Consider the following 22,357-nt stretch of genomic DNA (forward strand, 5'->3'; position numbering starts at 1 on the left):
TTTTGTTTATATTGCGGTGTTATTAATAACCATTTCCGAAACAGCGAAAGACAAATAAAGCTGTATCATTACATGAAAAACCCTCTTGAACTCATACATGAATCCACTCCGCTGTGATTTGGGGTGATTGGCTAGCTTCGCCCATCATATAAAGTTGCTCTTGAAAGATGGGTGAGTGGATGGCAGCCTGCAAAATCTTACAATTTATTCCTCTCCTGATCAAACAAAGCCAAGCGAGCGAGCTGGAAGTGCAGGAATACATTTGGCTGTATTTGATTTGATTGAAATCCTCCTCCCCGCAAATTCAGTCTCACTCGGAAATGCTGTATGTCACTTTACAAAGGCAAAAGCCACACGTCTGCTTCACTGTGACTTTAAGGGCTGGGAACCTGTGGTTTTCAGATCTTGTGAGTGATTGGAGTCTTTTATAAACACACAGTTTTCTGTTCAAACTTGGTTATTTCACATATAAGAGCTCAATGGAACTGGAACTGAAATAAAAAAAAAAAAATTGATATACACTCTACCACTGTCCCAGAATCTGATCGTGCCAAACCCACAGACATAATTAGGGTTGGTTTAGTGTTTATGGGATAGACTTAATTAAAATAATAACTAAGGATGTTTAACATTCCAGACTATAACTTTGATAGTTGTGCGTTTAGTCAGACAAGATTTGGGACACATGGAATGCAACAGTTACATAATTTATGCAACAATTAACTTGTTAAGATAGATTCTCCAGCGTCTATGAATCACCACCAGTACAGTGCTGTGAATTCTCTTTGCAGCGTGCTCGGATGTTTGGAGTTTCCGCGTCACACATGTGCTAGCTGCATGCTGGATCACCACTGGCTTCCAGAGCATCTGTATTGTAACAAAACCGCACTTGTTAAACTGAGATTTAAGATGAGAGCAGAGAAACTTCCCTCTCAGCCTTCCAGGGTTAAAGTCTGCACATTCATCATTCCACGCAGAGAAGCTCAAACATGTGAGGGAAGCAACAATAAACACATTTTATATTTTTTCAGTTTAGGGGGGCTGTAAGTTATAGAGAATTACTTGTTCAAGGGCTTTAAGTCACATACTAATCAACTGAAGACCTCGACTGCTCTCAGTATCAAACCCTCGACCCCTTCGCTCTGTTAAAGCTATTTAGGATTATACAAAAGATTGTGCTATCCATGATTTTGATGAATGACTTCACGCTGCTCATACATTGTAGAGCAGTCTACTCCCTCATACACAGGCCAGACAGGCTAAAAGCTTTGCTCTGCAGGCTATGCCCTAGTCAATGGTTCTAACATTTCATCTGTGGTGGAGCCTTTCTTGATGGCTTGGCTTGCCTTTCTAAAAGAGCAGCGAGGCTCAAGGATCAGGAGGGGGAGGGACAAGCGCATATTAATGTCATTTTCTCTTGAAGGAGCAATTTCACAGCCTGGGGGGCTTATCTTAGGAGGTCCTGAGCCATAAAGCCTAACTGATGATGTGCCGTACAGACACATGCAGTTCTCTCTGTCTCCACTTCCCACACAAACGCACTCATGCTGGCCGTGTATGCGCTAGCATGCGCACTGACAACACCATATACATGCACACAGACACACAAATGCTTGCAGGCATACACACATACACAGAGTGGGGGGAATTCATGTCGAGCTCTAGATTTGCCACCTGAGTGGTCACCCCGTCCACTGGGTCTAGTTTGCTTACTGTCGGCCCTGTGGCTGCTCCGTCTCACAGAGGTATTCGCACACACACACTCGCACCAACACTGCTGTGAGTTGTATCACATCCACGGTCTTACTGTCATATTCATAATGTTCTGTTCACTAATCTCTTCCACAGGGAAATGGTTGAATGCCATAGCTGAGAGTGAATCCACATGGTGAGATCATACACTAATCATCGATGTTCTCGGAAAGACTACAAATTGTCCAGTAACTTAGTAAATTATAGTCCCACTAGAATTTTTCAGCAAGATGTCGGATGTGCTGGCTTAGTTGTACTGTGTTACAAAAGCTTTTTTCTCAGCGGGAAATGGCACGTCTCACTAATGGAACAAAGAAATAATATGAGATGCAACACTTTTTCTCTCAGACACAGATGACAAAGTGAGAGAGATTAGAAGATACGACGCCTGCAGCCAGTCACCACCTCACAAAGCTAAGACTTCTTAAAAGCTGCTGTAAAGTCTATGAAAGGGTCTTTAAAGAAAGGAAGGGAAGGTAAAAGGCAAGGAGGCTGTGTAGATAAAAGCTGGGAAAGAGGGCTGTGCTCTCTGACAAAGCAAGCGTGTAACTCATCCTCTGGCCTCTCTGGAAACACACACACACACCCACATATACGCAAACACACACATCTACCCCTCAACACACAGCCCCTCTGCTGGTGTGAGGGGCTCCGTGATTGCCTTTGAGAGCCATCCATGCGGCAGGATGGACATTATCAGGGAATTAGAGGGGAAATAATGCTTGTCTCCAGTCCCACTGATAACAACAGCAATAGTCAGGGCAGCACAGAGCAGGGGAGCCCCCCACATTCCTGCCTGCAACAACGCAGCGCAGTCACAATGGGAAGACAAGTCCTATTCTGTGACCAAAATTACTGCATCTTAAGTATGTGCTAGTGCAGCTTGTACAGCCAGACACATTTAATAGATTCTTGATAAATAATGGGGTTTGGCTTGTAATAAATTAACAAAGGAACTGGAAAAGTAACTCGTGTGGTTGTAGGGATTTGCAGTTTGGCAACAGCAGGGCATCTGCTTACTCCAACATGTTTTTCTGTGCTAGTCCATAACGATAATGTAATGCTGATGTGTTTACTTCTGAGGAAGAATGTCTCTTTTTGCTGGATTCTCTTCCTTAAGAGATGAGAAAGGATTGTCAGCTAAAAAAAAAAAAAAACAACAACAAAAAAAAAAACAGCTGAATGGGTTTCAGTTTGCTGCTTGAAGACATTAGAGGAGCAAGGGTGCTCACCCACTCAAGGGCTTGAACCCTGACTTGCCACTTGAAAGGAGCACATTTGCAAGTTCAACTCTGTAAATCTGCACTGCACAGACCTGGTCAAACCCAAGCTGTGGTTAAAAATGCACTTGCTAAGCAAAGATACAAGAGGGCAATTTAAATATTTCCATATTGCATGGAACCAGAACCTGCAATTCCTCCCGTTTCCCTTCCCAAACTGCTTATTCTCGCTCCTTCGCCTCTCCCTGTCATTTCTGCCTCCCGGCTCCCTCTTTCGCTCCATCAATCGTTTCGTTTCCCAACAGATGGGGCTTAAAACCTCCACTGTCAGCCTTTTTCTCAACAACATCACCCTCATGCAAATGAAGAAGGCAAAAGACGGGGAAGAAAACAGTGTCTCGGTGCACGCACCCGCAAATACCTTTAATCATGCACTGACACACAGACAGGCACACAGCCAGGATAAATATGCACAACTGTACACAGACAGGTGGGGAAAAACACTGAACCATCCAGACGGCAAGCCACAAACTCAGATGTGCATACACTGGTGCAGAGACACTTTCAGGAAAACAGACATGGACAGCATGTCAGCAGAATTCATCGATACGGTGAATACGACTAACGCAACAAGACTGAACCCGCCCGCGAACAAAATCCACATTTGCTCCAGCATCTTAGCTCCAGCTGTGGAGACATCAGATCCAGCTTCTTTTCACCCAGTGGCCATTACAGCTTGTGTAAATTCAACTGGTGGACATCTGGCTGTGCAGACGAAATAACTCTCTCCTTAATAGGAGGATTTTAATTGGCTGCCGCAGAGCTACATCAAAAACCCAGCAGACCCTCAACTCCCACAAGGACCATAAGCTCACATAAAAAACTACAAGTTGAGAAATTTCTTTTCCAAGGGGCTATTTTCATGACTTCACGTCTATCTTTTAATTACATTTTACGGCCTCTTAAGTGGGATGTTTTCAAGTAAAAAGATGACTTTCAGACCATACTGTACACAACAGGCCTTGAAAGTCAATAGGTATTGACCCTGGGCAATTAAACTGTAATCAGTTCACAATGTAACCCATTCAATGGAGTGCAAGCAGGAAAGCATGCACTTGGAAGAGAAGGTGTGAATGAATAGCATTTCAGAAAGCAAGGCTTCTACTTTATTGATCTGTTTGGTTTGGAGTGACTCCGTATTTAAACCACACAGTTAACCACAGAAGCTCAGACTAGTGTGTATTGGATTTCTTCCGCTATTGTGGTGACTGACTTCTTAAAGAGAAACCATGTCCAAAGAAGCTTGTGGCCTACACCTCTAAACTGCACATACACCGTCACTCTTAAACCTTGCATTACTGAACTCCCCTTGGTGTGTGGGTCTCCTCTGTTACCTGATGGGGTAGTCAGCAGCACTGAGATTGATGAAGAAATCCCAGCTCCAGTCCCTCATTGCCAGCAGGTCAGCCATGCTGCGAAGATACATGGTCAGCAAACTGGCTCCACCCCAGATGGTGGCCATGCGCCAGGGTGTCACCCTCACATTGGGATACTGGCTTGCAAAGGACTGTATCTGCCTATGCAGGTAGTTGGAGCGCTGAAACAAAGAGATAGATCCAAAAAGGTAATGTAATAGACGAATATAAAAAAAGCTTTATAAAATGGACATCATGTTTGCAGGCTCTGTGTGGCTCACCTGATCAACATGTATGTAGTAGTAGTGGGAGGTGTGGTAGATGGCTTTGAAGAGGCGCTGGAACTGGCGGGAGGCTCGTCCATGGACCACCAGGACAAACGCTATTCTCACTGGCTTCGATGGAATGCGCTCAGCAGAGTCCTCATCCCACTGGACATTCACATTGGCTTTACCTGCGCGGGTATAAACACAGCGATGTCTACATTTAGGCACCCACAAATGTGAATGTCAACCTGTTTTTCACTGCGTTTAATTAACGTGCTGCTGCGTGGAAACTTCATCAGTAATATATTCAGGGGTCGTTTACATGTTTGATTACTAAATCAAATCTGCCGTTTAATGGAAGCAACGAGAGGCTGCACAAACAGTGCTATTAGTCACTATATGATTGGGGGCTCCTGTAAGTATCTTAGGAGAACAAAGGAAGCAAATGAAAAAGCATAATGATTACAGTTAATAATGATAATTAAATGTTATTCTTTTATTAAAAAATAAATGGAAATAGCTAAACAACAAGGTTGCTAGGCAACACAGTGAATACCAGTTTGAGCTGTGATTAGCATATTCATTCTAATTAACTCACTGGGTATTTTACATTGTGTCTAAGCGTGACAGTCTGAACAGAGGACTGGTGTGTTTGATAACTACAAATTAATATGATCTCTTCAGAATATACAGCAGGACTATAATGAAGGCAATATGCCTTGAAAAATACAGACGGCAACAGGAGGTTGATGACTTCCTTTCCCACATTAGGTGTTCCCTGGAGACCAAATTTATCAGTATGGCACACAGCTACAAGAAAGCTGCTCTACATCTGAGTTTTTGATCAATAATATAAAAAATAATCATAATAATAACTACACAAGAACAGAAATAGCTAGCTAATCCGCCATAAGGGAAAGAACCACAACGTTGTGAGTCAGTCATCCATTCAGTATGTGACTGGATTGGAACTGTGACCATCTAAACCACACAACACCCACTGTAACTACTATCCTCCCTCTGACAGGAATCCTATGAGCCATTCCGCTGGGGTTTTCAGGGTGGAGCATGGCTTGACAATGTGCCATTATTCCTTCCAGGCAAAACTCCCAGAAGATGCCTTGGATTTCGCACAAACGACAACAAGAAGAATACAGGCTGGCTCTGGTCGCGGCCTGCCAGGCCACTGCAAGAAGAAATAATTCCAGCAATCTCTGGAGAGCCATCGCTTAGCTTACATAGCCCCATTGTGTGGTTTTGTACCACCCTCAACCACTAAAAACACTTCAGTCTTTAAAAAAATAAAAACTTCCTCCCTGAGCCGTCAAGTCCACCGACATTATCATAGACATTGTTTGTTTTTTGAATCTTCAGTTATTCCAGCAAATGTGCCCACATAGCTTATGAGACATGTTTGTTAACAGAACGTGCCTTAAAGAGATTAATGACTATAATTTGGGACTTCAGTTCCCAAGAGTCTGTCTGTGGTGCTGGAGAGGAAGCAGCGGGAATATTGAAGTGGAGGCTGTTTATTCCCCTGAGGTGACATTTTCTAGAAGAAGAAGAAAAAAAAAAAGAAGCCCTTCCCAGCTCCTCTATACGTCTGGCCCTGAGGTCCTGTAATTACTCAAAACTTAAGGACAAATGTCCAGCATGACTTCTCTTTATGAGCCGGGCTAAGAACGCATGGTCCCTCCCATTCAACTAATCTCATTCTTTCAAATTTAAGGGCAGGTGTCCAACATGGCTTTGGGTGAGGGTGAGGTTAATAACACACCCTCTTAGCTTCAATTGGCCGTGGCTCCTGTCATTCACTCACACTTATTTCTTGTGGCTTTTTCTCTCTCGCTGCATGTGTGTGTGTGTGTGTGTGTGACAGCTCAGGGGGAAATCTGCTGTGGGCCGTATCAGATTGAACTGTAATTGGTGGCCAGCTAAGAAGGTTCACTGGTTTGCTTTACACACGGATAATTGGCCAGTCGCTTCACAAAGCAGTTTGAGAGTGTGTGCTACGCCAGCTAGCTGAACTAATGAGCACCGCTGCGCGCGCGCGCATGTGTGAGCTTAAAGTCTATCGTCAGTTTTGTCAAATGTGTGTGTTTTTGTACAGAAGGGCTTCATGTGCAGTACGTCACGCACCTTAAAAGACAGAAGAGCTCAAAGGGGGAAAAAAAAATCATCCTTCCCTTTACCATCAATCTTTTAAACTGCCTTTCCCTCATCTGCTATCACCTCACTCTCTTCTTCCATCATCTTGTGTAACTTCCAGCGCTTACCCATCCTCCATCTTAACTGCTGGTATGAGAGGTTAGAACAAGAGCTGAGCTACAGTATATCCCAGAGGACTTGTACTAAATTGCATTTGAAAATGTCTCAGGGATTTTTTGCAGCTTGAAACTATCTACAAAGCCAGGTTTGCAGATTTACACGCATCAGGCATAGCATTATGACCACCTTCAGAATATTGTTGCTCTGTCACTTGTAATTTTGACAGTGTGTTCATCTCTACTTATTATCACTGATGATCATTGTCTGGTCTATAGCTGACGTTTACACATACACTGATCAGGCAGAACATTATAACCACCTTCCTAATATTGTGTAGGTCTCCCTTGTGCCTCCAAAACAGTTATGACTCATCAGAGAATGGACATGGGCCTTCTGAGGATGTCCTGTGGTGTCTGGAAACAGAACGTTGTTAGTGGGGGCCTTTGGGTCCTATGGGTTGAGGGGATGGTCCTCTGTGGATCATCCCACATATACTTGATGAGTTTGGGATCTAGTGAATTTGGAGGCCAGGTCAACACCTTGTGCTGTTTTTCATGTTTTTCGAGTTGTTCCTAAAGCGTTTTTGTGTGTGTGTCTGTGTCATGCTGCATCCTACTGCTGCCATCAGGGAGTGTCATTGCTGTAGGGTGGGGGTATTGGGGTATAGTTAAGATAGTCAGTGTTATGCTTCCTGTGTTTAGATTGTGATTACAGTAAAACTTATCAAGGTGAAACTTTTAGCTGTGTTTGAGTCAGACATGTTCACATCAGTGCCGCTACAACATCCAGTAAGCTGGCAAATCCAGTCCATCTAACCCTAACCCTAACCCTAATGCTAACCCTAACACACTGAAACACCTGCCTGCCAAACATGGTATTAAGCTCCAAGAAAGTCGTGTTTTGCACATGAGTGCTTCTGCAAACAGCGTCGGGTTATAATATAACATTTTCAAGTGTTAAGGAGATGATCTGACCTGCATACTTGTGTATAATTTTATTGTATCAGCCTTATGCATTTATTTGTTATTCATATTTTATTTTCCATTTTACTATATAGCATTAAAGTGATTTATTGTTTAACATGTGTGTTCTGATAGATACCAAAACATCTGGTTAGGTGCCAAAAAATTGTCTTTAATTTGTAAGGGGATCAATGAAGAACTGGATCAATAAGCAGAGTTGACAAATTCCCATCATTAGTGGTAGTTAGTAACGCTGTCAGGGCCCTTTTGTGCTGGGCAGAGCTGCTGAAAACAGCGGCCGTGTCTCTACAAGCAATCCCTTTCACATTACACACAGCAATTTGATATTCAAAATATTGATTACTGCAGCTTTAAGTAGGATTTACACTAATCTTCTTCACTACAAAGCCATTAGGTTACGTTAGCACTATATTGTGATAAGGCCAGTTAATGCCCCTGCTGGAGCGATGCAGCTGAGTCGCATCATTATTAGAAAAGTTAGCATATGGGAGTCAAAGAGAGTGAACACGTCCCTCCTGTATTCAATGATGCTAATGCAGAGCTAACACGTCTGCTAATCTCGCCATGGCCTCAAGGACAGAATACCGATCGAATCAAATTGGACAATTTTCTGTTAACAAGGTTAGGACTTGAATTGGGATGGGGAACAGAGGAGGGGGAGAGAGAAGGAGAGGGAGATAACACATTGGCAGGCAACAGGCAGGCGGACGGAGAGAAAGAAAAGTGATTTAATTTAGCTGTCGTGTTGTTACAGCCCAGCCACCAGGGGAAAGCCCTTTTCAATTTCTTTGTCTCTTTTGATCAAACTGTCAGTTTGAGTGGGACGGTAAGTTGCTGCGGAGATGACAGGAGCTTAGGCACAGACAAACGATACTCCTGCTCTCGGGAAGGGGAATGCACAAAAGTTGCTAAGTCACTGTGCCTCTTTGAGTTATAATAACACGAACAAGAACCGGGAAGGTATCTGACTAGAACAGGCAGGATGCATAATAGCTTTCTCCGCCTCCCCTGCTGTCCACGCTGCCTTCAGTCCACTCCCATGTGTGTACACGCATGCATGTGTATGGGATATTCACTTATACGCGGCCGCTGATGCATGCTGTTCACTGATGGCTGCAGCCACAACAGATTTTGTTTACAGAATCCACCACCAGACTGCAGATGTCCATAAAGTCTTAGGAAAAAGTGTGTGTGTGTGTGTGTGTGTTGTGTTTCGGAAAAAAAAGAAGAGAAAACCTGTGTTCTGTGGCCAGCTCGACAAAACAAATGGAAAAAGGAAACCAATTTGGAGAGAATACAAGCAGCATCCCAATTTTCTCCAACAATTTATTCACCAATTACACATCAGTAAAATTGGCATTTCTTGGCTTTCGTAAAAAATCGCAATTACAAGAACAGGAAATATTTCATCATGTGCTAAAGCCTGACCTTTTTTACCCAATAACCATCCATGTACCAAAGACTGTGAGAGGATATAATGTGTGAAGACTTTTTTCATTTTATTAAATCTGCTAGACAAATCCGACAAGACTCTTGACTACTGACGTCCTTGTTTTGAATTCATTTTTACAGTTAAAACCATGTAAGACAGCTACAAGACGCAACATTAAAAGGACCCATGGATGTTGAATTTAAACGATTTGTGCACCCATATGTGCTGTTAGTGTTCTTCTTCATCCACTTAGCTTAACCAAATAGGTTTTATTTTTACATTAGGGTGAACAGCACAGCTAAAACAGGCAAACAATGAGGCGTCGAATGCCCTAAAAACCTATTTTCTCAATCAGCTTACTCACTATGAGAAATGCGGATGAAGTGACAAACACTTCTGCCAAAGTCTGAACAGTTGGGGGAATTTCACATCAGAGATTTCTGTATTTCTGTCCTCACTGGTTTGAAGTGTGTTAGTCTGAGTCAATATTTGAATCGAAACGCGTTATGTTGTCGGCAACGTCAATCAAACCTGATCAAAATCTATGCAGGCCTCATAAAGAATACTAGTCAGAGTAGTTTTTGCGGTCACATTCACATTAAATTTGAATTAGGGGTTATTTTTCTGCTTATTTAGTCAAGAAAATGTAATATAGCAGGGAAATATTCATGCCTTCTCTGAGTCTTTAGATATATTTTGTACAAAACATGGTTTCATGTGTCAGAATCATTTAGAACTGAGCAACGAAATGAAATGCCCCCGCACTGAAAAGCTTGATGTTAAATATTCACTGAGACTTTTTTTGTGACTGTGCTGACTCTACAGACATAACCATTTAAATAAACTATAATCACTCTAATTACAATGATGGACTTACCTTCGAGTGGGCAGTAGCGGGTGACCTTCTCAGGCATTAACTGTCCCTCCTTGTGTCTGCAGTACACCTCAGCAATCTGTTTCCGACACTCCTTGCTCTTGGCTCTAGACAGAGCTGAAATGGCTTCCTTCCCACTGATCTCGCACTTGGGTGGCTGGTCGTAGGTGACCTCCAGCGTCGCTGCAGTCGCCTGCTTCCTGTGGGGGTGTTGGTGTCTGTGCTGTGACAGGGCCTGCTGGGCCTGTGAGGCACGGTAGTGCTGCCGCGCTCCTCCTGCGGCGCCATGACCACCTGGGTAGGAAATGTTGTTGCCAACTGCCAGCGGCTGGTGGCCTACAGGCAGAACTTCGTTTGAGCTGCGACCCAGACTTGGGGGGTTGCCCCGCCACGCCTGCTGCTGGGCGTGGGCCTTCTCCTGGAGATGCTCTCGCTGCTGCTTACTGCTGGTGGCCCCTACAGATTGCCGGTGCGGCTGTGAGCGTGCACCAAAGTTGCTATTGTCTATATTCTCAAAGTCTTTGGGTACAGAGTTTTCATTGTTGCTGTCGACTCTACTTTTCTCCTTAGGCCGGTGGGAGTAATATCCATCCTGGATAAAGAGAGACAGAATAGGAGGGGAAAGAAGGGGAAGTATTGGGTAAACAGCGGGGAAAGAGGAAGGGGGAAGCACAAACAAGAAAAACAAGATCAGAATTGAGTGAGAGCAGCGCATATCAAGTGTCGGATTAACAATCAATGTGGCACGTATGAGTGGGCAGCGCTGCACTGAACCGTGAGGCATGAAATGAAGTAGCAAGGTGCTGTGTAAAAGAACTACAAGGTGCAATCTAACTGAGGTGATGCAGGGCTGGGGGCTCCGCAGCTCCATGCCATCATCAGATTAGCCCCGGTTTCAATTAAATTCTCCCTCAAATGGGCCCAGCACTCCGTAAACAGATTACCAAGAAGGGATAAAGGGCCTGAACATGACTGTTTGTGTAGACATTTGTGTTTCTGCATGTGTGAGCATGCGTGTGCACTGTTCCTTTTTTACTGGAACCACATGAGAATGGGAAGAAATTGTATTAATGGAGTGATGATTGACTGGAAAAGGCTGAACTTGTCAGTGGTGTGTGGCTGCATGAGATAGTGGGTGTATTGTCTGTGAGTGTATGTGTGTAGTGTGTGCGAATGTCTGAATGTACAATTTCTCTATCTTCCTAGTGGAATGGGCCGAAAGCAAAGAAGGGGCAGATGGCATAAAGAGGAAAAAAAGGTGATGGTGAGGAGTACAAGACGAAGGAGTCAGGTTTCATGTGGTTTGCTCCTAGGAAGGGCTGGATGGTTCCAGTGAAATGAGCTGCGAAGCATCAAATGAACAAACCTAAGAGAGCGTCCTGACCGCCACACCACGCTAGACAACACAAAAACCTGAACAAAAAAAGGCAAGGGGGGAACAACGTGACAAACAGCAGCCGAAGAAAGATAAAGCCCATAACAACAAGGATCCCAGATGTGTTCCTCCATTTACAAGACACAGAAATAGAAGAAAAAGAGGATCGTGTGTTTGAGTATGAGGTATGTAAACGAGAATGGAAGCGGAAGAGGTGAGAAACACGAGGGAAGCAAGTGAGATGCTATTGTGAGGAAGCAGCTTAGCATGGAAATGTCTTTCCACCCTTAAAGCCGGGGCCTGTTATCAGCCTACCAACCTCTCCTTTCTGTAAACACCTTTCACAGGTGCAATTACTAAAGGTGGTCGGATGACACACTTGCACACTCCGCGGGACAGGAGGGGATGATATTATACAAGTGAAACAAGAAACAAAAAGCTGGATGAAAAACAAAAGGAGAACAACAAACTTATTGTCAGCACCTTTAAGCTTCTTCCTTGGCAGACGGTTCTCTCAACACTGGATACCTTCCTGCCTCTCCTCTCCTCCCCTATCTTCTCCTCTCCTCCAACTCTTTGCCTCTTTCTCCTCTGCCGCCCTTCACACTTCCCGATTCCACCCCTCCGCTCCATTCACCTCTCATCCCTTATGCTCCGATCGTGCTTCTCTTCTCTCCTAATCACTTTCCTATTTCACATCTTTCGCACCTCCTTCTCTCCCTCTTTCTCACTTCCCATTTTATTCTCCTCGACTTCATCTCGGCTCCCGCCTGTCATAACCTCTCCCCTGCTCCTCTCCTCTTGTCTTTCTCTGCTTTCTTCACCCTGCCAGTTTAAACAGACCACGTTTGTCTGAATGGCAGGAGCTGCTAATCCTGCGTGTAACAGCTGCTTAGACCAGTGATCACCTAAAGAGAAATCCCTACTTGCAGAGTTTCAAAGGGAATGCTTTAGGAGGCTAATCCATGCAGTGCAAAGTCACTGGATGTTTGCAGAAGCAAAATGAGTCTGTCTGCATGCATGATTATGTGTGTAGAGCGCATGCTGTCTCTGAATGTCTTTTTTTTTTTAACACTTCAGTGTGTCTGTTTAATGGCGAGAGAAAGAGACGGTAGAGTCAACATATGTTTGCCCTGGAGATACTCCTGCTTTGACTCTGACTGTGAGAGACTGGACAAGGTGAGGGACCCAGTTAAGCTCCATGTTTAATTGTGCACATCTATGAAGCCAACAAAGTAACTTTTGTATTCCTTATTATGACACATTCAGGTACTACTGCGAACATTTGCACCTTTTCTGTCAATGTCTTTTTTACCAGCTCTTTTCGTTTTCAGAATATAAATCCTTATCATCTATCTTTATTTCCATTTTGTTAACTCCGTGTCCCTTTCTCACATACTTATTTCCCTGTATGTGCAAACTTGGCGGTAAACCCGATTCGGAAAAAAAAAAAAAAGCTGCAGAGTTCTGACAAATTGGGAAAAGTAAAGACAAACAGCCCAATCAGCCACAGTCAGGTGGGGATGCCGAGATATTCAGATCCCAATCATTCAGCTTAGACAAAAGCAGCAAATCGTCACAATTTGAGATCCTGGATCCAGCAAACATTTGGCAGTGCAGCTTTAATGAATGACTCACTGGCAATTATTGGACTCGTGAAATTGTTCTTGATGAATTTTGATCATTTGACGGATTCATTTTTGAGCGTCGGCCTTGAGTGCTTCAAACTATTTCTTTGAATGCACCCCAGCTGACTGCAATCAACTTTTTCTTTCCCACAAAGATTTTTATTTATTGCAAATTAATTGACATGGGTAAGTGTCGGGCAGGGTTAGCCCCACGTGGCCTGCAGTGGAAATGAGTAGTATTTGTAAGTGGGCACTGAGGAGATTTCTCTGGATAAACAATCTTCACACTGTGCTCACCTCTCCCTACCCCTCTCCCTCCTCCTGTGAGCAAAGGACTCCAGTAGCGTTGTTGCTCTTTAATCTCGGGGACCGGCTCTAAGCAGGAAGCGGTGGGGGACAGAATTAATAGCGGTGGCGGCCACTGGAGATAGGGCTGCAGATGGGGCTGAGAGCTGGGGAGAGCTATCGATTGTTTCAGGGGATATGTTTTCTACTCCCTGGGAATGTCAGGGAGGCAAAGCCAGGATTGCCTGGCACGCGGTGAGCAGGTTGTGCAGACACGCGTGTGCACGTATAGAGTGAGCTCCCTGAGCTCTGCTGAGGAGTGAGGAAAAAGCAGAGGAGGTAAACGTAAGAATCATCCATCACATGTAGGTACATTTAGAGAGAGGCCTGTGGAGCTGGGACTTTCAGCACCCCCTCTGGGGATGGTTTAGTCCATTTCTCAATACGGAGCTGGCCCTTTCCACTTTCCCTCATTTCCTCTGCCACAGGGGGAAATATTTCACCTGTCCTTTTTCTCTCTTTCTCTCTCTCCCTTTCTCTCCATGGCTCGCAATCTCCTGTGCAGCAAAGGAAAAAAAAGCACATATCTCTCTCTCAGCACCTGTCCAGCTTCACCCCTCTCCTCCTCCTCCCCCTCCTCCTCCTCCTCCTCCAACTCCCCTGTGCTGTATCATCCCTCGCTCTAGGAAGGAAAGCAGTTCATCTGCTCCACCCCCTCCCCTCCTCCCTAATGCCATCATTTGCTGTTGCGGTCCCATGGTAGATGTGAGGGAGACCAAGGCAGCAGCAGATATCAGTTTCAACCCACCCTCGCAGCTCGCTTCCTTTAAAAGACGTTATTCCCGTGGGGCCAAGCTGGGATAAGCCACTGTGTGTGCCGGCAGCCCGCACTCTGTCAACACAAGCTGGTGCATGGGCAGCCATGCAGACACCTATACCACAACGCACATGATAGCACATAGAGTCAAGTTTATTAAGAAACACAGTACAGCCTGGGTGTGAGTAGCCGGGTGCTGCGTCACCGCGGCAGAGTGTGGTCTAGTTTCTGCTACGGCCGGCCTGCCATGTGGCTAACGAGTTCAGATTAATTACCTGAACTGAATCCCTGTAATACTCTGAGCAAGATGTGGCGTCTGGCATGATAGGGAGACTGATACACTGACAGACTGGGTTCACAGCTGCTCTAGCACCTCAGGACACCTCATGTAGAAATAGGCCAGGGTAGAGTGGGGACAACCTAATGCTTAGTGACTCCTTACAAGTCTTACTTATCATAGCTTATCAGCTGTGGAGACTGAGGGACAAGAGCAGCTGGTCCTTTCTGTGAGTTTAGCTTTAAAGTTTGTATGTAGGAAATAGGGTAAAGAAGATGAGTTGTGGAGAGATATTTTCTGATGTTTAAGTTAGGTGGATGTAATTACAGTATCATGTAGGCTTTTCTATTTCTATTCTACTCTCTTCAAGTTATGAGCTCTGCAACCTTTCCCTTTCTTCCTTTGGCCAATCCCTTCAACCTCCTTCTTTTCCAGAGGCTAAAACTGGAGAATGCTGGTCACATGTAAAGTGAGTGTGTGCGTGCGTGTGTGTGTGTGTGTGTGTGTGTGTGCACAAATGCGTGATTAGCGGCAGCTCTGAGCGAACAGTCTGAGATTGGTATGCACAGAAGCCTCTTGTGCGCCCTGTGACAAGCCCCGGAGCTAAAGCGTTGAAAGGGGAGTGTGTCTAGAAGACGCACACAGTGAGAAGTGCTGAAAATGATTTAAGTTCTCAGTCTAGGAAATAGAATTTGGAGAAGGGAAGCACAGCAAAAATACATTTAAAGGGTATCTATTTATAGGAATCCTTAAAAAAAGACACATAACCGCTATTCTGGTTAAAACCACTGAATAAAGATTAAAAAAAAAATCCTGAGCCAAAGGTCTGGGGAGACTTGTGTGTATTTAGAGGTCAAAGGTGAACTCACAAAGTGCTGTAGAATTCTTCCTGACATTCTTGGGTTGTGATCATCTGCCATTATCAACTATTTTTGCATGCATGGATTTCAACTGGACAAAAAAAAGAAGTTCCTCTTCCTTACGAAATAAGGAAGTAAAGCTCAGCATGAGAAGCTCACAATACTTCTTGAGTCTCTGGGGAGTTTTCTCAAGACAACAGTGGACTTAAAAAAATACTTTTGCTTCCCTCACAATACGTTTGCATTCCACTGCAATACTGCAGGTCTCCCCAGAGCTCTGCTTGGGTATATACTGTATTATTCTCTGTCTGCTTAAAGAAATTATGTTATTTGATAGCCGAACCTGTGTAACCTCGTCCAAATCATCCTACAGACATGATATGATTATGTTGGCTCATTAGTCAGCTTCTCAGTGGGGGAAAGTACAGGCTGTCATGACAGTTCCATCACTCTCACATGGACTCGCAGCTGTCTAGATGAGATAAACAGCAATAATGTTAACATTAAAGTACCAAAATAAAGAAATGGACATGCTTTATTAGAAGATGTAAAAGATGACAGTGACCGAGGCCCCATTCGGGCCTTGCATTAACCTCCATCATGGATGCAACTGGATCACAAGTGGGCGGCTTAAAAGTACATTGAGTACACACCCTGGATGCACTGGTGAGGACGCATCTGAGTGATCAGATCTCAGACCAAATGTGGAGGTGGTCTGGGATGCATTTGTAGTGTGAATACACTATGCATCCTGGGTCACATTAAAGACTACCCATTCAACAGTGGTCCTCACTTTTTGCCTCATATATTTACAAACAACTAAACAACACACAAACGCACAACCACTATTGTAAATGGTGGCCTGGAAAGGAAAAAGCCCCTTAAGTGATATCTGTTAATTAGTAATAAGCATTTTAAAGGCAATATTCAGTCATTGGAGCTATTAAACCAATGAATGAATGTAAATGACAATTAGTAAATGAAAGTATTGAACATTAGCACTCATGTTGTGTTAAGTTACATATTTCCTAAATAATTACCATTGTCTTTAGTTACCTTTATTACTGGTGACTTTTTAATAAACACCGACATCAGCCAAGCGATGTTTATTTGCAATCGGACCGTGAAACAGAGATCTCAGGTGGTGTCTGGGGACACACATGGGGATGCCTTTTAATGCCAGGTGCAACCGTAGGAACAGTAAATCTTGCAAGTCCTGGATTGCCCCGGACAGATGTTAAGGTCTGAATGGTCATGATATCTACAGGCTAATATCAGAGTACATATGATCGTTTCCCACCTGAGCATGTCAAACTGGAGCTAACTTTAAATTTAGATGAACAAAAAACACTGGATTACCTACTTATATTTCATGTTTGGCTGACACTAAACACTAAAGTGGGGTAGCTACTAGTTCTGTTGTCACTTCATGATTCATATCAGGGTGGAAGGATTCAATTCAGCCGTCACTATTATTTTCTGGATATTCAGGATCACGGCAGCCCTGTGACTTAGCGTACTGGTACAACTGAATAAAAAAGAAGCCGTTGTTCCTTTTTCAGTAGTCTTCACTTCCATGACAAAAGAAAAAATGTCAGCAGCTCCTGTTCCTCCTTGTCCTTGTCTATATTTCTTGTACTACGGTTCTATATTTTTAAAGGAAGCTTAAGACTGAATACATTTTTGGCTAAAGCTACTACCGTAAAAGGGTTGGTACATTAGAGTGCGTCATATAGTATGTTTGGGTCTACTATGTATTTATGAATGATGATGATTTCTTCTCATAGCATGTTATAGATTTGTATTAAAAGCTTTTGTTCAGGAGCTGTTTCTCACTGCTTTGCATCTTTATGCAAAGCCAAGCTAATCTCCTGCAGGCCCTAGTTTAGTGTTCAGCATAGGATAATGTCAACCTTCTTATCTTACTCTCGACAAGAAAGCAAACAAGAATTTTCCCCAAAACGCCAAACTATTCCTGTGAAAATATCGTTTGCTGTGGCTGGACTTACAAATGAAATCATCATAAATTTGTGTGCAGTGTAACCAAAATGTGTTGCTACAGAATGCAAAAGCACCGTGTGGGAATGGGAAAAAACATAACTAGGGGATGTTTGAATAAAATATCACAAATAATGGGATTTTTTCACACAGGGTTTCTTCTGCCTCCATCCACCAGATCCTGCACCAGATATTTAATACAGCCACTTCTGTGCCTAATTACCTTCCTTTTACATTGCAAACAATATTTTGTTCTCCCTTGCCACAAATACCTCATGTGTGTTGCTATAAATTGATATTCCAGGCTCACACTCTGTACTCTAGTCTGTCTCGGGCCTCTGAAATCTTGGAAATCAAGCTAATTTATCCCTTTCACTTACAATAGGCCACTCCAGATAAGAGAATCAGATAAATGCTTAAAATGTAAATGATACACTTAATGGGCATAATTTAATTTAGAAACTGCTCACTGTTGTAGAAATCATCTGAACTGCTGCAGTGGAAAAATAATAAAATACAGTAAAATACTAGGTTGATATCAACATTAATCACTCACGAACTTTCCCTCTAAATTGAATAGAGGGTAAATAGAGTTGAGAAATTACCTCAAACAACCCGTAATAATTTTTCTGGGTGGGTAACAACTACTGGGAAACTCGCACTGAGAACAATTACGGAGCTGAAACGCCCAAATCATGAGGCAAAAGTGAAGCCGGCATGCCTGAGACTCACAAGGTTTGGTTTGCCTTCTCCCCCAAAAAATCTTTACTTGGCATCCCAGCAGCTTACACACACAGATCACACACACCGACAAACACACACACTAGTCAGTTGTGAGGCTGCTTTAGCGCAAGTCACATTTATCCTGGGGCCTGGGTGTGAGTGCGTTTGTGTTTGTGTACATGCACATCGTTGTGTGTGTGTGTCTGTCTGCTGTAGAAATGGAAGAAGCCCGAAAGAACATTGAGTTCGAGTGCTGCATACCTATGTACAGTAGAGAGAGTTGTAAAAAAGAAAAGTGCAGTTTTAAAAATTACATGAAGTGTAATTCTCAATGTCCATTATGTAACAAAATAACAAAGTTTGCTTTACGTAGACAACATGTATCCATGGTAGAGGACCTATTTTGTCTTATAAAAGGCGTTTCATTGCATTATTGAGTTTTTTCCTGGAATGGCTTATTATAGGCATTAATGCCAATGGTGATTTTTACATATCCTTAGAGTCAAAGAATAATTGTGTAAATTAGTCCTACTTCAGGAGAAGAGAAGAGCCCGTATGAAAGCCTCTTGTGGGTATTAGCAGTAACGTTCTAGTTCATGGGTAGCAAAGTTTTCAGAAATGGCGAAATAATAACGGCCGTATTACGGAGAAATGGAGAGAGATTACAATATGGTGCCTCATGCTTTTAAATGAAAATTGCTCTATGACGTCTGCACATGTCTGCACATTGACAATGCAATTGGCAATTTAAAGATGTTATATAGAAAATTACCCACATTGTTAAACTATTATATAAAATATATGTCTACCTATATATATATATATATATATTTGTGACAGATTAACAATGTGACTTGGAAGCTGCCATTATTTGATTGTCTCTATCAACACTAAAACCTAAATGGGCTAAATCATATTAAGCTCCTGTCTATTTCCTCTTAGACTTGAATCTTTTGCAGCACAGCTTGTGATCACTGTTCTGACTTTACAATAACTGTTTTGCATCCAACAAAGCTCTCTGGTTACAACCCGAGGTTTACAACTCAATACATCGCCCACAATTCAGTGCTCAAACCTTTTTTCCCCTAACTTCATTACTGCTGAAGTCAGAGTCTGTTTGTAGGATCCAGGTCTATCATATATGCTCTCTCACTCCTCTGAACCCTTGATTCCCCCTCTTTCATTCTCAAACTCACTTCCCTTTCTCTGTCTTTCCCTCGGCCTCCCCGCTGGGTGAACCCTGGGAATTTCCACTTGACAACAGGAATCTAAATCATACAGCTTATATACAGTATATTAGGACTATATCTCTCAAGAGCATGAAAGCCCCTTAACAGGCCATGAGAAGATACTGGCAATTCTCCCACTGTGTCTCTGTACCCTCTTCTCTCTCTTATACGGGCCTCTTCTTTTCCTCTTTGAATAAATCCCAGAACTTTACATCTCCAACTTTGAATGGGGCCCATCAGGCGGTTTCTGAGCCATATCTCACAAGGGCATGAAAAACCCTTACATGCCTACCCCCATCCGCACACCTCCCTGTTCAGCCATGAAATGACACCCCTATTTAATCAATTGTGAATCATGAAATTTTGCACAAGAGACCCCTTTTCTTTGCACTTGACAGTGATTGAACTGCACAGCCATGCAATTCCATTCACCACGGCGATGAGAAGAAAAGAGAGGAGAGGAGGGGCTGTGTGTCTGTACAGTGTGTGTGTGTGTGTGTGTGTGTGTGTGTGTGTGTGTGTGTGTGTGTGTGTGTGTGTGTGTGTGAGAGAGAGAGAGAGAGAGAGAGAGAGAGAGAGATGTAGGCAATTTCCCCATGGCATCAAGGGCCCCCGATGAATGGCATCGCTACACAGGGTCCCTTCTATGCATTGAGGCCACATGGTCAGACAGCAAAGTGGAATCCTACAGCTGATCTGCAGGGGCGCAAAGGAGGTGCAATATCCAAGAGTGAGTGTGTGTGCGTCAGAATTGAACGTCACATACGTTTTACATCAGCCCAAATCTGACAAGGGCATAAGATAACTGAGGAAATGTGGCAATGAGAGAGATTACAAGTAGGAGAGGAAGGAGGGAACAGTGCAAGATAATAAAGACCCAGAGAAAAAGAGAGTGGGTTGGGGGTAGGGCACCCTCTTTCTTTCCTCTGCATGAATGTACTGGTGGGAACAACATGTGAGCGTATGATGTAAGGTCTGTAGTGAGGGTGTGAGGGAACATAGCTGGGATGCCGGGCATCTGCGTGACACATCGCAACCCCGCTGTGACCCTGATGCAGAGGTCACGGGAGATTCAGTCCTGTACATCAGGGCAAAACAGAAAATGACAAGCTCAGTCAGTGTGTTTGAGAAGAATAGTCCAAATTTATCACAGTGGCGTGTTTTGGTTTCACTTCCACAATGCAACCACAAATTCTGCCAGATGCACATTATTTTGTAAGATAAATATTATTTGATAAGTGACAAGAATATTCCCCGATGACCAACTTGACTGAAATTGAAACCTTTTTATAGAAAGTATCTTGCAAACCCACTGCACACAAACACACTTTTTGTGAATGAATTCACGGCAAATGTTTGCCTAATACGCCTAGTCAAAGCCAGTGAAACAAAAATGTGTCTTTTTGTGTAAAAAGCTCTTTAGGACTATAAGGTCACAGGTTTGCATCCCCTTGTGTCCATGGCTGAGGTGACATTAGCAAGCACCCGACTCCCAAACCTCTCCCCAGACACCCACACTGCTCGTGCTATGTGAGCAAATGGACGGGAGAAAGTGCAGAGAAAAGAAATCTCCCCATGAGGGATCAATAAAGAAAATAAATAAATAATATTACTGCTTCTTGTAAAGATTTTATTACAGATGCAAAAGCAATCAATCCTACTGGAGAAGACGGTTAGGATTATATTTTAAAAGTCTCTTACTGAAGATATAAATCATAAAACCCTAAATATGAATAGTTTATGATCCACTTCACTTGAGCTAAAAACGAATAGCTCCCTGAACCTTAAACAAATAGAGTTATACAGTTTAACAGTCATTCGATCGACTTCACTCAAAATTAAACTATTTGATTTTGTCCAAGTAAATATTTCAAAAATGATTTGATTACAGACTTCCAGAGGCTAAATCCTGTTCTGCTGACTTCCCCTTTAATCACAAGTCTGACATATTGTGCATATTTTTAAGTGAAATGACAAAAGACAACTATTGGATAAGTTCTTCATCTGACGCCATCAAAACTGATTTAAGAATATATAGCAGTGAAACTCATGACACTTCCCCAAGCCTCATCCAAAACTCTTACTTGAAAATAAAAAAACAACTTGATTAACTGCAGAGGTAGACACTGGGTAGCCAACGTCTGGATATATAATCAGATCGTTTCTATTAACAGCGACAAGAGCACAGTGACAGGTTTAAAGTTCCCGGATTAGAAGATGCAAATCTGCACTCAAAATGTCACGTTTCCCCCTGTCATGGCCTTACTTTCAACCAAATGTAATCACTTTTCTTCACAACCCAAAATCAACACTTTCTGGTCAGTTTCAGGGCAAACCTGATGCATCATCTTCAGTCGTTCTGAGGAAAACTGCCTACGTGGATAACAGGAATCATGGAAAGTTTACTGAATAAAAAGGTTTCTGATAATTCAGACTACTGAAACAAACCTAGCATGGAAACCAGTCTGATTTTCTTTCGACAACACAATATATGCAGCGACAAGATGGCCTGGAAGCCCTCTGTTGGGAACTGATTATACTTCGTCAAAGATCTGCCAATCACATTATTTAGGCGCACTTTATGTGGTGATGGAGAGAAGAGTAACAGCGACGTAGTCATACACGTCATCTGAGCACCATGGAATTGAATTTGTCTACAACAAAATAGTTCTGATTGGTTGTCGGACTACCCAGTTGCATGCAGAGGTATGTATTTTTTTTCTGTATTGGTTGAAACCAAACGACGTGTTACCAGACTCCACGCCAAGCTGAAACAAACCTTTCCTAATATTTCTCTGCTGCAATGGGGATGTAAGGCACCAGTTAATTACATGTGTTAATTATGTTTTGCTTTATCAGCCTCACGCACAACAGACGCTCATCCTTTGTCACACATTTTCTTCCCCTCTTTCATCTGTATTCAGTGTCAAGAAGAATCCAGCTATGGGGAGAAAA

The 22,357-nt window shown here is 43.1% G+C and overlaps 1 protein-coding gene across 1 annotated transcript in view; it reads right to left on the reverse strand.

Moving 5' to 3' along the window:
- xylt1 (xylosyltransferase I) overlaps positions 1-22,357 on the reverse strand; it is a 75,297-nt gene that overhangs the window by 23,706 nt on the left and 29,234 nt on the right. The window contains exons 2-4 of the mRNA XM_084559128.1: positions 10,214-10,802; positions 4,669-4,841; positions 4,367-4,569 (exon numbers count right to left, since the gene is read on the reverse strand). Of these exons, the coding sequence (XP_084415254.1) occupies positions 4,367-4,569; positions 4,669-4,841; positions 10,214-10,802 (965 nt within the window). The remainder of the gene's footprint in view (positions 1-4,366; positions 4,570-4,668; positions 4,842-10,213; positions 10,803-22,357) is intronic.

This window comes from Chelon labrosus, assembly GCF_963514085.1.
Source record: "Chelon labrosus genome assembly, chromosome: 2".
NCBI classification, from domain to species: Eukaryota; Metazoa; Chordata; class Actinopteri; order Mugiliformes; family Mugilidae; genus Chelon; species Chelon labrosus.